The 13,719-nt window shown below is 57.0% G+C and overlaps 2 protein-coding genes across 6 annotated transcripts in view; one reads left to right on the top strand and one right to left on the bottom strand.

Moving 5' to 3' along the window:
• KCNG2 (potassium voltage-gated channel modifier subfamily G member 2) overlaps positions 1-7,681 on the top strand; it is a 52,639-nt gene extending 44,958 nt beyond the window's left edge. For all 4 annotated transcript variants that reach the window (XM_065935107.1, XM_065935108.1, XM_065935109.1 and 1 more), the window contains exon 3: positions 6,328-7,681. In XM_065935107.1, the coding sequence (XP_065791179.1) occupies positions 6,328-7,122 (795 nt within the window). In that variant the 3' untranslated portion in view covers positions 7,123-7,681. The remainder of the gene's footprint in view (positions 1-6,327) is intronic.
• A 3,451-nt stretch (positions 7,682-11,132) lies between these two features.
• SLC66A2 (solute carrier family 66 member 2) overlaps positions 11,133-13,719 on the bottom strand; it is a 41,971-nt gene continuing 39,384 nt past the window's right edge. For both annotated transcript variants that reach the window (XM_065932259.1, XM_065932260.1), the window contains one exon: positions 11,133-12,629. In XM_065932259.1, the coding sequence (XP_065788331.1) occupies positions 12,422-12,629 (208 nt within the window). In that variant the 3' untranslated portion in view covers positions 11,133-12,421. The remainder of the gene's footprint in view (positions 12,630-13,719) is intronic.

Here is a 13,719-nt window from a genome sequence, read left to right as displayed (position 1 = left end):
GATCATTCACCTAGAGCCAGACATCCTGGAATGTGAAGTCAGGTGGGCCTTAGGAAGCATCACTACAAACAAAGCTAGTGGAGGTGATGGAATTCCAGTTGAGCAATTTCAAATCCTGAAAGATGATGCTGGGAAAGTGCTGTACTCAATATGCCCGCAAATTTAGAAAACTCAGCAGTGGCCACAGGACTGGAAAAGGTCTGCTTTCATTCCAATCCCAAAGAAAGGCAATGCCAAAGAATGTTCAAACTACCACACAATTGCACTCATCTCACACGCTAGTAAAGTAATGCTTAAAATTCTCCAAGCCAGGTTTCAGCAATATGTGAACCATGAAATTCCAGATGTTCGAGATGGTGTTAGAAAAGGCAGAGGAACCAGAGATCAAATTGCCAGCATCCACTGGATCATCGAAAAAGCAAGAGAGTTCCAGAAAAACATCTATTTCTGCTTTATTGACTATGCCAAAGCCTTTGACTGTGTGTATCACAATAAATTGTGGAAAATTCTGAAGGAGATGAGAATACCAGACCACCTGACATGCCTCTTGAGAAACCTGTATGCAGGTCAGGAAGCAACAGTTAGAACTGGACATGGAACAACAGACTGGTTCCAAATAGGAAAAGGAGTACGTCAAGGCTGTATATTGTCACTGTGCTTCTTTAACTTATATGCAGGGTACATCATGAGAAACGCTGGGCTGGAGGAAGCACAAGCTGAAATCAAGATTGCCGGGAGAAATATCAATAACCTCAGATATGCAGATGACACCACCCTTAAGGCAGAAAGTGAAGAAGAACTAAAGAACCTCTTGATGAAAGTGAAAGAGGAGAGTGAAAAAGTTGGCTTAAAACTCAACATTCAGAAAACTAAGATCATGGCATCCGATCCATCACTTCATGGCAAATAGATGGGGAAACAGTGTCAGATGTTATTTTCTTGGGCTCCAAAATCACTGCAGATGGTGACTGCAGCCATGAAATTAAAAGATGCTTACTCCTTGGAAGAAAAGTTATGAGCAACCTAGACAGCATATTAAAAAGCAGAGACATTACTTTGCCAACAGAGGTCCATCTAGTCAAGACTATGGTTTTTCCAGTGGTCATGTATGGATGTGGAGTTGGACTATAAAGAAGGCTGAGCGCTGAAGAATTGATGCTTTTGAACTGTGGTGTTGGAGAAGACTCCTGAGAGTCCCTTGGACTGCAAGGAGATCCAACCAGTCCATCCTAAAGGAGATCAGTCCTGGGTGTTCATTGGAAGGACTGATGTTGAAGCTAAAGCTCCCATACTTTGGCCACCTGACGCAAAGAACTGACTCATTTGAAAAGACCCTGATGTTGGGAAAGATTGAGGGCAGGAGGAGAAGGGGACGACAGAGGATGAGATGGTTGGATGGCATCACTGACTCAATGAACATGGGTTTGGGTGGACTCTGGGAGTTGGTGATGGACAGGGAGGCCTGGCGTGCTGCGGTTCATGGGGTCACAGAGAGTCTGAAACGAATGAGCAACTGAACTGAGTTAATTAAAAATGAAAAAAACCACTTTGCTTGCAGAAGGGCCTGGTGGGGACCGCTCTGGCCTGTCCCTTGGGCTCCACCCCAACCCATGTGACACTTCTGGCTGCCTGCCCTCCCCCGCAGGAGCCCCGAGCCTGGGAGCAGGTTTGGGGTGCAGCCACAGAAGGTGTAGGAGAACCCGCCATGGGCTGAACCAGCCCCCATGCACCCGCGGGCACCTGGACTGGGAGACTCCCGCCTGCTGGTGAGGGTCCCCTCCAAGGCCCCGCTTGACCTTCTCACTTGCGAAGCCCAGGGGCTCGGCCACCGAGGGGGAGGCCTGTCAGAAAAGGGCAAAGGCAGAGCCTGGAGGAGCAGGGAGCCCCAGGGCCCTCGGGGCAGGCCCATGCGTGTGCCGCTGGGTGGGGCGGGCTGGTACTGCTCTGGAGGCGCTTGGAGACCAGATCAATGGAGACGTGGGGGAGAGAAGGACATCAGGCATGTAGGTTTATTGCTGACCTGATTTTGGCCAAATAGGCCAGTTGTGTCAAATTATGATAAATTAGGGTAATTTTCTAAAAGTTCCAAGAATAGTTCCCTCCACTTATCCTCCTGACTGGTCCTTAAGGTGGGGGGGGGGGGTGCAGCGGAGGGGTTCACAGGCCGAATCCACTGGATTGACCTGCCTCTGGTCAGGTGCGGGGGCAAGGGGCTGCCTCCCGCCTGCCCCAGGGGTGCCTAGGGTCTTCGTCCTTCCTCCTCCCGCACTTGGGGCCACCACCCACCCGATGGGGGCTTGAGGCTAGACTTGGCCAAGAGATGATGGGGGACCAGGAGCCCAAGTTCAGCCTGGACAAGGGGACGTCATGTGGGAATGTTCCTGGGGTGTGGGTCATGGGACCCCCAAGCATCCCGTGGGCTGAGGTCATCAGACTCCAGGTGAGGACGGAGAGTCCCCCTTCCTGCTGCCAGGGCTTCTACCCCATCAGCCCCACGGCCCCTTCCTGCCTAACTCCCGCCGTGTCCTGAGGCCCCTGGCCCAGCAGGAGGCCCCTATGGCTCCTCCAGGGCCGTGCCAGGTGGGCAGAGACCCAGGGCGTCAGCGCTGCCTGGAGGAGCTTCGGCCTCTCAGAGCCTGCCCCCAGCGTCCCCCAGGCTGCCCAGAAGGAATGAGGTGGAACGGGGCCGTGGGGGCCGCAGGGCTGCCGGGGTAGAAGTCTTTCATTTCATTTTATGTATTTATCAGTGGCTGTGCTGGGGGTCGGTTGCTGGGCCAGCTTTTCTCTAGTTGTGGTGCTCGAGCTTCTCATCGAGGTGGCTGCTCTCGTGGAGCCAGGGCTCCGGGCTCAGAGGCTTCTGTGGCTGTGGCACATGGGCTCTAGAGCGCAGGCTCAGCGATTTGGCTCTGTTGCTCCACTGTGTGTGGGATCTTCCTGGACCAGGGATGGAACCCATGTCTCCTGCATTGCCAGGCAGATTCTTTACCACTGAGCCACCAGGGAAGCCCTAATAATTATTTATTAATAATTATAATTATAATATATAATAATTATAGCTTTGCTGCTATATGATTCACATATAGTTTGCCCCTCTTGAGTGTATGATTCTGCTGTTTCTGGAGTGTTCCCAAATTCTGGAGCCATCACTACTGTCTGATTTTAGAGAATCTCCATCTCCCAGGAGACGCTGGCAGCTGGTTCATGCTCAGCCCTTTCCCGCTCCTGCCAGCCCTGAGCTACCAAGGCTGTGTCTTAAATACTTCCTTGTTCTGGATCCTGAGAACAGAACCACCCAGCATGTCTGGCGTGACTGGACCCTTTCACCCTGAGCTGTCTTCAAGGGTCATCCACGTTGTAGCAGGAGTCAGCGCTTCATTTCTTCCATGGCCCAGCAGTGGCCCAGTGTGTGTGCAGCTTCCAGATTTTTAGTCCATCTGTCAGCAGGTGGACATCTGGGTTATGTCCAGCTCTTGGCTGTTGTGACTCAGTCGACCATGAACATCCGTGTACAGGTTTCTGTGTGCAAATGCATGTTGACTTCTCCAGGCATGCACCTAGGAGTGGGATGATGGGGCTCCATGAGGAAGGTTTGGGGGCACAGCCAGACTCTTTCCAAGGTGACTAGATTGCGGCACGCTCCCAACAGCAGTGCATGAGGCCTGGTTTCTCCAGCACTTGTCGTCGGCTCTTGCACTCGGGCTGTCCTGGTTGGGGTGAAGTGGGATCTTAGGGTGGGTTTGCCCTACATTTCCCTGGTGATGAATGGTGTTGAGCCCCATTTCATGTGCTTCTCAGTCACTTGTGTATCTTCTTTGGAGAAAGGTCTGTTCAGATCCCTTGCCCATTTTTAAAATTGGGTTGTCTTTTCTATCATTGAGATGTAGGAATTCTGTGTTCTAGATACAAGTCCCTTGTCACACATGAAAGTGAAAGTATAGTTGCTCAGTCATGTCTGACTCTTTGCCACTCCATGGACTGTAGCCCATCAGGCTTCTCCATCCATGGGGTTTTCCAGGCAAGAATGCTGGAGTGGATTGCCATTTCCTTCTCCAGGGAATCTTCCCCATCCAGGGATCAAACCCAGGCCTCCCACATTGAAGGCAGACACTTTACCTTCTGAGCCATGATGTGTACATATATTCTCCCATTCTGCGGCTTATCTTATACTTCCCAAGACACTCTGTATTAGTGTCTGTTTAGTCTGCTAAGGCTGCGGTAACTAAGTATCACTGACCTTGTTACTGAACAGAAACCTGTTTTCTCACAATCTCAGAGACTGAAGTCTGAGGTCCTGGTGTTGACAGGTTGGTTTCTCTTGAGACGTCTCCCCTTGGCAAGTTGGACGGCTGTCTTCTCCTGTGTCCTCACGTGGTCCTGCCTCTGTGTGTGAGTGTGTCTCCTCACCTCCTCTTCTCAAAAGGACACTAGTCCTGTAGTTGGACCAGGGCCCACACACAACCTCATTGTAGCCTTGTTCAATTGCTAAGTCATGTCTGACTCTTTGCAACCCCACGGACTGCAGCTCACCAGGCTTCCCTGTCCTTCACTCTCTCCCAGAGTTTGCTCAAGTTCATGTCCATTGAGTTGGTGATGCCATCCAACCATCTCATCCTCTGTCACCCCCTTCTCCTCCTGCTGTCAATCTTTCCCAGCATTAGGGTCTTTTCCAATGAGTCGGCTCTTCTCATCAGGTGGCCAAAATATTGGAGCTTTAGCTTCAGCATCAGTCCTTCCAGTTTTTAGGGCTGATTCCCTTTAGGATTGACTGGTTTGATCTCCTTGCTATCCAAGGGTTCTCAAGAGTCTTCTCCAGCATCACAGTTTGAAAGCATCAGTTCTTCAGCGCTCAGCCTTCTTTATAGTCCAACTCTCACATAGGTACATGACTACTGGAAAAACAATAGCTTTGACTAGACAGACCTCTGTTGGCAAGTTTAATCTATCTGTTTTATCTTGTTTGCTCCTGCTTTTGATATCACATCTGAGAAGAGTCTGGGATCACTGGTTTTCAGCCTGAAGACCTTCCTTTAGAGTTCTGTAAGGCAGCTCTCGGTGTTTGTTCTTCTGGGCTAGTCTTCATTTCACCTTCATGCTTGATGACAGTGTTGCTGGATATAGGAGCCTCAGGTAGGGGGGTGTTTTCTGAGCAGTGTGAACACGGTTATCCACAGCTTCCTGCTGAGATGTTAGGTTGTTAATCTCACCCAAGTGACCTCTCAGGTGACCTGTTGCTGTCTGTGCTGTTCCCAAGGTTTTCTCCTTGTCTGTGGCCTTCGGTATTTTTCCTGTGATGTCTCTTCCCTGACAGAATTCAGTGAGTCTCCTGCTTTTCAGCAGATCTGGGGGGTTTGCAGCCACTGTTTCTCAAACATTCTCCTCCTCGCTCCTCTCCCTCCCACTGGTACCTGGATGCCACAGTGCTGGCCCAACCCGTGTGTCCCAGGTTCTCGCTGTTCTCAGCCTGTGTAATTGCCTCCAGCGATCTCCTAGTTCTCTAACCCTTTCTTCTGACAGTTTACATTCACTGCCAAGCTCCTGTAGTGAATTTTCTGTTATTGTATGCTTCAACTTCAAATTTTCCATTTGATTCTTTAAAAAATTTTTCTTTTTTGATATTCTCCATCTGATGCTATGAACAGTCAATCAAATTTTCTTTAGTTCTGTGACCATACTTATAATGGCAGTTTTGAAGCTTTTTGTTAATCTGACATTTGATCATTCTCATAGGAAGTTTCTGTTGCCTGATTTTTTTTTTCTGATGTACAGGTCATACCTTACTGTTTCTTTGCCCTATGATTTTTTATTGAAAACTGGGCATTTTAGATGATAAAATGTCTAGGAACACTGAATATTGCCCCCCCCCCCAATGTTACTGTTCTCTGCTTGTGTGTTTAATGATTGGTTGGATTATTTTAGTGAAGTTTATTTTATTTTCTTCTTGGGTATCTCCCTGAGCAGCCTCCTTCGTGATCTGGGACTCTGGGAGGTGGAGGGTGGGGGTCTTGGTTCAAATACCAAAGACTCTCGTTTTTAAATGAATTTCCATAGATTTTCTTGAATAAATGTTTCATTTGCTGTTGTCCTTGGAACCGCTTCTGGAGCTTTAAGTGGTTTTGTTTTGTTTTGTTTTGTTTGTAAACAAATCAGCTGAGCTCTGCTCACTCTTTCGCAGGAAGCCCACCTCCTAGTACTTTTTTGTTAAAAAAAAAAAAAGTAATTGGGTTTTTGTGCACAACCCTTGGCCTGCAGTGCTGACATCTGGAGGAAGGGCAGCCCAGGAGGGATAGGCCTCCGTGCCCCCAACAACAAGTCCCCCTCTCCCTGCAGGGTGAGTGCTCCCCTAAGTGTCGCAACCTGTTTGTGCTGGAGACGGTGTGCGTGGCCTGGTTCTCCTTCGAGTTCCTGCTGCGCTCGCTGCAGGCCGAGAGCAAGTGCGCCTTCCTGCGGACCCCGCTCAACATCATCGACATCTTGGCCATCCTGCCCTTCTACGTGTCGCTGCTCGTGGGCCTGGCGGCCCGGCCCGGCGTGGGAGGCAACAAGCTGCTGGAGCGCGCGGGGCTGGTGCTGCGGCTGCTGCGGGCGCTGCGCGTGCTCTACGTGATGCGCCTGGCGCGCCACTCGCTGGGGCTGCGCTCGCTTGGCCTGACCGTGCGCCGTTGCGCGCGTGAGTTCGGGTTGCTGCTGCTCTTCCTCTGCGTGGCCATGGCCCTCTTCGCGCCGCTCGTGCACCTGGCCGAGCGCGAGCTGGGCGCGCGCCGCGACTTCTCCAGCGTGCCAGCCAGTTACTGGTGGGCCGTCATCTCCATGACCACCGTGGGCTACGGCGACATGGTGCCGCGCAGCCTGCCCGGGCAGGTGGTGGCGCTGAGCAGCATCCTCAGCGGCATCCTGCTCATGGCCTTCCCGGTCACCTCCATCTTCCACACCTTCTCGCGCTCCTACTCGGAGCTCAAGGAGCAGCAGCAGCGCGCCGCCAGCCCCGAGCCCGCCCTGCGCGAGGACAGCACGCGCTCCGCCTCCGCCACCGCCACTGAGGACGACGGCTCACAGAGCCCCGATGGCACCGGCTCAGCCGGGGCCTCCTCGGAGGGGCCGTGGGCACGGGCGGGGCCGACCTGACCTGCGGTGACAGTCGGGGGCCTGGGGGCGGCACCGCGTCCTCGCCCCGCTCCGCGCTCAGAGGGGCGGGACGGCTCCTGTCGTCAGCCTGCATGTTGCTCGACCTGCGCACACCGGAACTTGGCCCGGGCCTGACCGGCCTGACTCTGGGGTCAAAGCCATCCTGTGCTTGGAGTAAAGAGTTTCACCCTAGGAGCACCACCAACCTGTTCTGCACTTTCCTTTTTTGTCTCCAGAGTTTCCACTCCATGGCCAACTAAAACTAAATTCCATAATCCTAGAAGGTCCAGGCCTGTAGCAAATGCCAGAAGGCCACACTTGTCCTTCAGCCTCACCCTGACCTTCCCCCGCTGGTCACTGTGGGGCTCAGCGGGGTTGGGGGTCAGCCTTGTGGAGCTGTAGGAAAGGGCAGTGCCTTCCTGCTCCTGCTGTCACCCCCGGGGGCCATGCCACCTCAGAGGGGGGCCTTTACATAGCCTCTGTAGAGGCCACATGCCCACCAAGTAACGGGGGCGCTTACAGCCCCTAGTTCCTTTGGGGGGGTGTGTGCCAGCCCTGACCTCTGACCTCCCTTCCCTAGTCCTCATCTGCTGTCCCCTCAGAATGCCCAGCAACGCTGCAGGCCTCCGTGTCAGCCGGGGGCCCCACAGCCTCCTTGGGCGCCTGGCCCCCTCCCTGGGCATGCAGCTGCTGGAAGCTGGTCATCACGGAGCTGCTGCTTCTCCAGGGGAGGGGAGGCGTCTGTGCCAACGTGGCTCTTCGGCCACAAGCCTGCTCCTCCGGAGGAAACGACTTCCTCCTGGGCGGGGGTTTCGCCGACTGTCCCTCCGAGGGATCGGTCAGCAGTGGGACACCCCCCTTCGCTGCAGTGGTCCTGAGGGCCCCCAGGAGCCCTGCAGAACCAGAGCCACCGCCGGTCACAGGATGGGTGCCGTGGGCCATCCTGCGGAGAACCGTGCAGGGACGGGGGCACGCTGTTCCCCAGCACCCGGGCGGGCCACCAGCCCTGGCTTTCCTGCTCCTCCCCATCCTGCCCCGACCCTCCCACGTGGTCCCTCGGGCCGGGGGCTGGCGGGCCTCTGCTGGCCGAGGCTTTCTCTGCCCACCTAGGTTGGGGGCAGGAACGAGCCGGGTCCCTGCCAGCCTGTGGCCCCACACCCACCCTGGAAGCCCACCCCGAGATGCTCCCTGGGACAGTCCGCATGAGTCCTGCAAGACACAACACACCACAGCTGCTTCCTGCCAGAGCTCTCTGGTTCACCCGAACACGTCTGTACACGTTTAAAGGGGGTGGTCTCTGTCGGTGGCCTTCCAGGGACCTTCAGCAAACAGCCCCCTACCCTCAGGGCTGCTCCTGCACATGCTGTAACCTCCCTGGGCCCCGACTGGCCCTCCACAGCCCCAGCTGACACCTGGGGGCTCGGGGATTCACTCAGATCACCAGGGCCACTCCAGGGCTGAATGTGCTCCACCGTCAGTGATGTGGGTCTGAAACCCCCATATCTGCTGCCAAAATAGGCCCAACTCTGGTACCTCTTATTCAGAGGAAAATGCCCCCCCCCCCCCCCCCGCCCCGCCACACACACAGTTTCCTCCCAGCCAGCTGGAATCCAGGACGGGCAGCAAGAGGTGCTTGAGCTGTGGGCAGGCAGGCGGCTCTCTGAGCTGTTCACCTGCTCTCACTCTGAGTAGACGCGGTCACTCACCCAGGAGCCGGAGCAGCAGCACCGTCTTCTTCCCATTTCCAATATGTCCCCCTTGTTGAGAGGAAGAGCTATGAAAGTGACCATCATATATTTTTCTCACTGGGAGCCCCAGGTGGAGTTACTATTAAAAATATCTGCCTTGCCCTAGTGGACGTCTTGTCCAGGGCCCGGGCCCAGAGCCCTCTTGGCCAGTGTGGCACCAGGCCTGTGAACACGCCCGCTCTGCTCGGTCTCCAAAGGGCAGCTCCTCAGAGGAACACGGGAGCCACTTCCAAGCTGGTTCTCTGCTCATCAGTCAAGTCAGAGGAGGCTAGAGGTAAGTTCTCAGGAACAAAGATGGGTTCCCCAAAAAGACACCCCATATATTTTTTGCCTCTTTTTTTTAAACTAAACTTTTACTGAATAATTGTTAATTAAAATAGTTATTCTGAATTAACACATTATTAGAGGGAAAATAAACATCCACGCCAGAGCAGTACCCCTGCCCTGCACCATTCAGTACGGGGAATCTGGGGTCCACAATGAGGCTCTGTGCTGCCTGGGGTTGCCGTGTCGACTGTCACCAGCTCAGGTCAGCTCCAGCAGCCGGACTCATCCTCAGACACTCAAGGGCTGTCGTGACTCATCGAAAAAACTTAAAATAATTCCCTTTCATGTGTCTTGACTTGGTGGATTTTTTTGGCCTTGCCCCTATTATAAATGCTCTAAAACAAGCTGCTTAGTACAAACAGCTCCAACCCGACCTTCTATACAGAATTGTGCGTTTTCTTTAAAATACCTCTTCTGGCCTTTATAGGAGACATTCCCCAACCTCTTGAGACATTCCGTTGTCAACAGAACTGTGTGAATTGGTGAACAGGCGGCTGCCTCCTTCGGCCTGGTCCCACTGGCACAGGGCGGTCACTGTCCCAGGATTCTGAGGGGTGACCCCGGTGTCACAGGCCAGTGCTGTTCCCCAGGAGCCTGAGGGGCAACCCCGGTGTCACAGGCAGCGCGACCCCCGGGAGACTGAGGGGCAACCCCGGTGTCACAGGCAGCGCTGACCCCCGGGAGCCTGAGGGGTGACCCACGTGTCACAGGCAGCGCTGTCCCTCAGGGATCTGAGGGGTGACCCACGTGTCACAGGCAGCACTGTCCCCCGGGAGCCTGAGGGGTGACCCACGTGTCACAGGCAGCACTGTCCCCCGGGGATCTGAGGGGTGACCCACGTGTCACAGGCAGCACTGTCCCCCGGGAGCCTAAGGGGTGACCCACGTGTCACAGGCAGCACTGTCCCCCAGGGATCTGAGGGCTGACCCACGTGTCACAGGCAGCACTGTCCCCCGGGAGTCTGAGGGGTGACCCACGTGTCACAGGCAGCACTGTCCCCCAGGGATCTGAGGGGCGACCCTGGTGTCACAGGGAGCACTGTCCCCCAGGAGCCTGAGGGGTGACCCACGTGTCACAGGCAGCACTGTCCCCCAGGGATCTGAGGGCTGACCCACGTGTCACAGGCAGCACTGTCCCCCGGGAGCCTGAGGGGCGACCCCGGTGTCACAGGCAGCACTGTCCCCCAGGGATCTGAGGGCTGACCCACGTGTCACAGGCAGCACTGTCCCCCAGGGATCTGAGGGCTGACCCACATGTCACAGGCAGCACTGTTCCCCGGGAGTCTGAGGGGCGACCCCGGTGTCACAGGCAGCACTGTCCCCCAGGGATCTGAGGACTGACCCACGTGTCACAGGCAGCACTGTCCTCCAGGGATCTGAGGGCTGACCCACGTGTCACAGGCAGCACTGTCCCCCAGGGATCTGAGGGCTGACCCACGTGTCACAGGCAGCACTGTCCTCCAGGGATCTGAGGGCTGACCCACGTGTCACAGGCAGCACTGTCCCCCAGGGATCTGAGGGCTGACCCACGTGTCACAGGCAGCACTGTCCCCTGGGAGTCTGAGGGGCGACCCCGGTGTCACAGGCAGCACTGTCCCCCGGGAGTCTGAGGGGCGACCCCGGTGTCACAGGCAGCACTATCCCCCAGGGATCTGAGGGCTGACCCACGTGTCACAGGCAGCACTGTCCCCCGGGAGTCTGAGGGGCGACCCCGGTGTCACAGGCAGCGCTGTCCCCCAGGGATCTGAGGGCTGACCCACGTGTCACAGGCAGCACTGTTCCCCGGGAGCCTGAGGGGCGACCCCGGTGTCACAGGCAGCGCTGTCCCCAGGGCGGGGTGCCGGCCCAGCACTTCCCTGGATCCCCTGAGGTGAAGAACAGACGGGCCCTTGACTCTGCCCTGGGCCGCGCTCCGACTCCACTCACAAGGCCACACTGGATCCGCGAGCAGTTTATTGAGTTAAAGTCACCCTGACAGGACTGTGGGGCTCCCACACGGGGCACGCAGGGCACCACTGCACCCGGCGACAGACATCTCCCTTCATTTTAAAAAATAAAGATTTACAGAGCATCTTGCAGGCCAGAGATCTGCACGGGATCCTCAAACATTCAGGAGCTCTTGAGGAAAAGTCAGGAGGAGGAGACGGCTTTGCACGCATTCCACCGACCACACAAACACGGCACTCTGGCAGTGGCCCGGGGAGCATGGACGCCACAGGCCCTCCACCCAGCAGGAGGGAAAGTGCCTGCGGAAAGTCTGCAGAAGTATCTAGAACACTCGCCTGGGAGACTGAGGTGCCCATGTAGACTGAAGAGGGCCAACGTCAGACACAGGGGACGCGGAGGGCCGCGCAGAAGGTGGGGGCAGCATGGGGAAGCCTGCTCCGCCGCCCCCTGCCCTGACCCGCAGGTGCCTCCAGGCCTGGAAGACGGATGCCTTGGGCTGCGTCTGAAAAGGGCACGGTTCCCAGAGGGAATGGATGCCTGGGGGAGTCCAGTCCTAGACCCGGGCCCCTAGCCTTCCCGGGCGCACCCCAGGCCCACCAGCACCCAGGCCCCCTTCCCAACACCCCGGGCCCACACCGGCCACAGCTCTGCCGGACGTGATTGGGTCCACAGCAGCCTCACCAGGCGGGGCCGGTGGAGCAGCGAGGTCACTAGGGCCTGGAAAGGTGCCGCCCTGGGGCTAGGAATCCGGAGCCCGGCATCCCACGTGGCCCAGCCTAACCCTGCGGTGCGTCACCCCGGCTGGCCTGGACCGCGGGCCCCTCGGGTGGGGACCCAGGCTCCCCGGTGCTGTTTCTCACTCCTGCCACGTCTCGCCCATCCTGAGATCCCCGGCCTGGCTGCAGGGTCCCCCACCCGCCATGTCAGGGGCCTGGGGGAGGTTCCCAGAGGTCCTGGGTCCCACGGGGTGCAGGACTGCCCCCCGGGGCTGTGAGCTTGCCCCAGGCTCTGGCCAGTGGTGTCCTGAGCTGAAGTGGAAGAGAGGCCTGTTTTCTGTCAGCTTGAGAGCGCGGCAGCCCCGTTTGGGGAGACCTGCTCGTGGAGTCCTGGGCAGCAGAGTGCAGCGTTGGCCCCCGGGCCCTGCCATGCCCAAGAGCCGGAGGCCGGGCGAGTCCCCCACGGCCGGACCCGTCTGGGGGCTGTGGCCTCGCTGCCCACGTGGAGCACAGGTGGTCGGGCCAGAAGCTTCGGTCCCGCGTCCTCATCCTCCCGGCCGCCTCAGAGAGCCTTTGCGCTGGTGGGGTGGGCCGCGTGGGGGGCTGGCTTCAGTGGGTGGCGGGTGAACACGTAGGCCTGCCCCAGGATGGCCAGGTCCACCAGCACCTGCAGCAGCCCACACACCGAGAACTGCAGGGGCGCCCCGTTCAGCAGGAAATAGGCCGTCTTGAAGGTGTCTCCACTCGTCCACATGAAGACCATCTTGATGCTGCAGAGACACAGAAGCGGTCAGGGGTCACAGACTGGGGTCAGGGGTCACAGACCACAGTTAGGGGTCACACAGCAGGGTCAAGGGTCTTAACCCAGGGGTCACAGACTGGGGGTCAGGGGACTTAACCCAGGGGTCAGTCAGGGGACATGCCAGACCCTGGCCCACGCTCCTGTCCTGGCCGTGAAGTCGCCACGTGCATGGCCGCAGGGACAGGAAGGCCCTCGGGCAGGAGAAGCCTCAGGTCTGCGGGGCAGAGAAGGGCGCCGCAGGGCCAAGCCCATGTGGGCTCACAAATGTCCTGGCTGCAGGCACAGCAGGCGTGTGGCCCTCAGCTGACCTGCTATGGCCTCAGGTGGGAGAGGCCTGTCACACTGTCTCCCACCAGCCAAGCTCACAGCACGAGAACTGGCCTGCACCCAGGGCACTGAGCAGGAAACCAGGTGCCTCTCTTGGTAACTCCTGCTCAGCCAGGCTCCTCGCTCCCAAGACAGCCTGAGGGGGACCCCCTTCCAGTCATCAGTGTCGCTCCTGGAGTCTCAGACCAGTCCTCAGAGCAGAACTGCATCTCTGACCGCTCGCGTCTGCACACACCTCTCCACGTCTAACAGCTGGCTGGCCAGGCACAAGCACCAGCACATTGTTTTCCTGCATAAAATGTTTAAATCAGACCCATTTCCACAGCAGGCGAACCATATGTGGCTGATTAAGCCAGGCCACAGTTTGTGGGGGCAGCTGCCTGTCGGCTGGGAGGACTCCAGGGACAGGATGCAGGTCTGAGCCGTCTGTGCCAAGGGCAGGGCAGGCGCTCTGCGCTCCTGAAGTGGCCCCATCCACCTGGGGTTGGGAGGCCTCTGACCCCAGGCTGGTTCCTATCAGTAAAGCCAGGCGAGGGGCCATGACCCGTGTCCAGGGCAGTGATCCCCACATCCCCAGCTCTGCCCACTGGAGCATCAGACAGACCACATAGAAGCAGGGCAGAAAGTGGACAGTTCCCCCGACCTGCACTCTCGAAAGCTGGAGCTTCCAGGATCCTTACTAAGGAGAATGGTTCAGGCTGGGGCTCTGAGCCCAACCCCATCCACCCTGC

The sequence above is a fragment of the Muntiacus reevesi genome, chromosome 4 (genome assembly GCF_963930625.1).
Source record: "Muntiacus reevesi chromosome 4, mMunRee1.1, whole genome shotgun sequence".
Classification (NCBI taxonomy): domain Eukaryota; kingdom Metazoa; phylum Chordata; class Mammalia; order Artiodactyla; family Cervidae; genus Muntiacus; species Muntiacus reevesi.
Note: the sequence above shows the minus strand (reverse complement) of the source record. Positions and strands in the feature narration are given on the sequence as shown.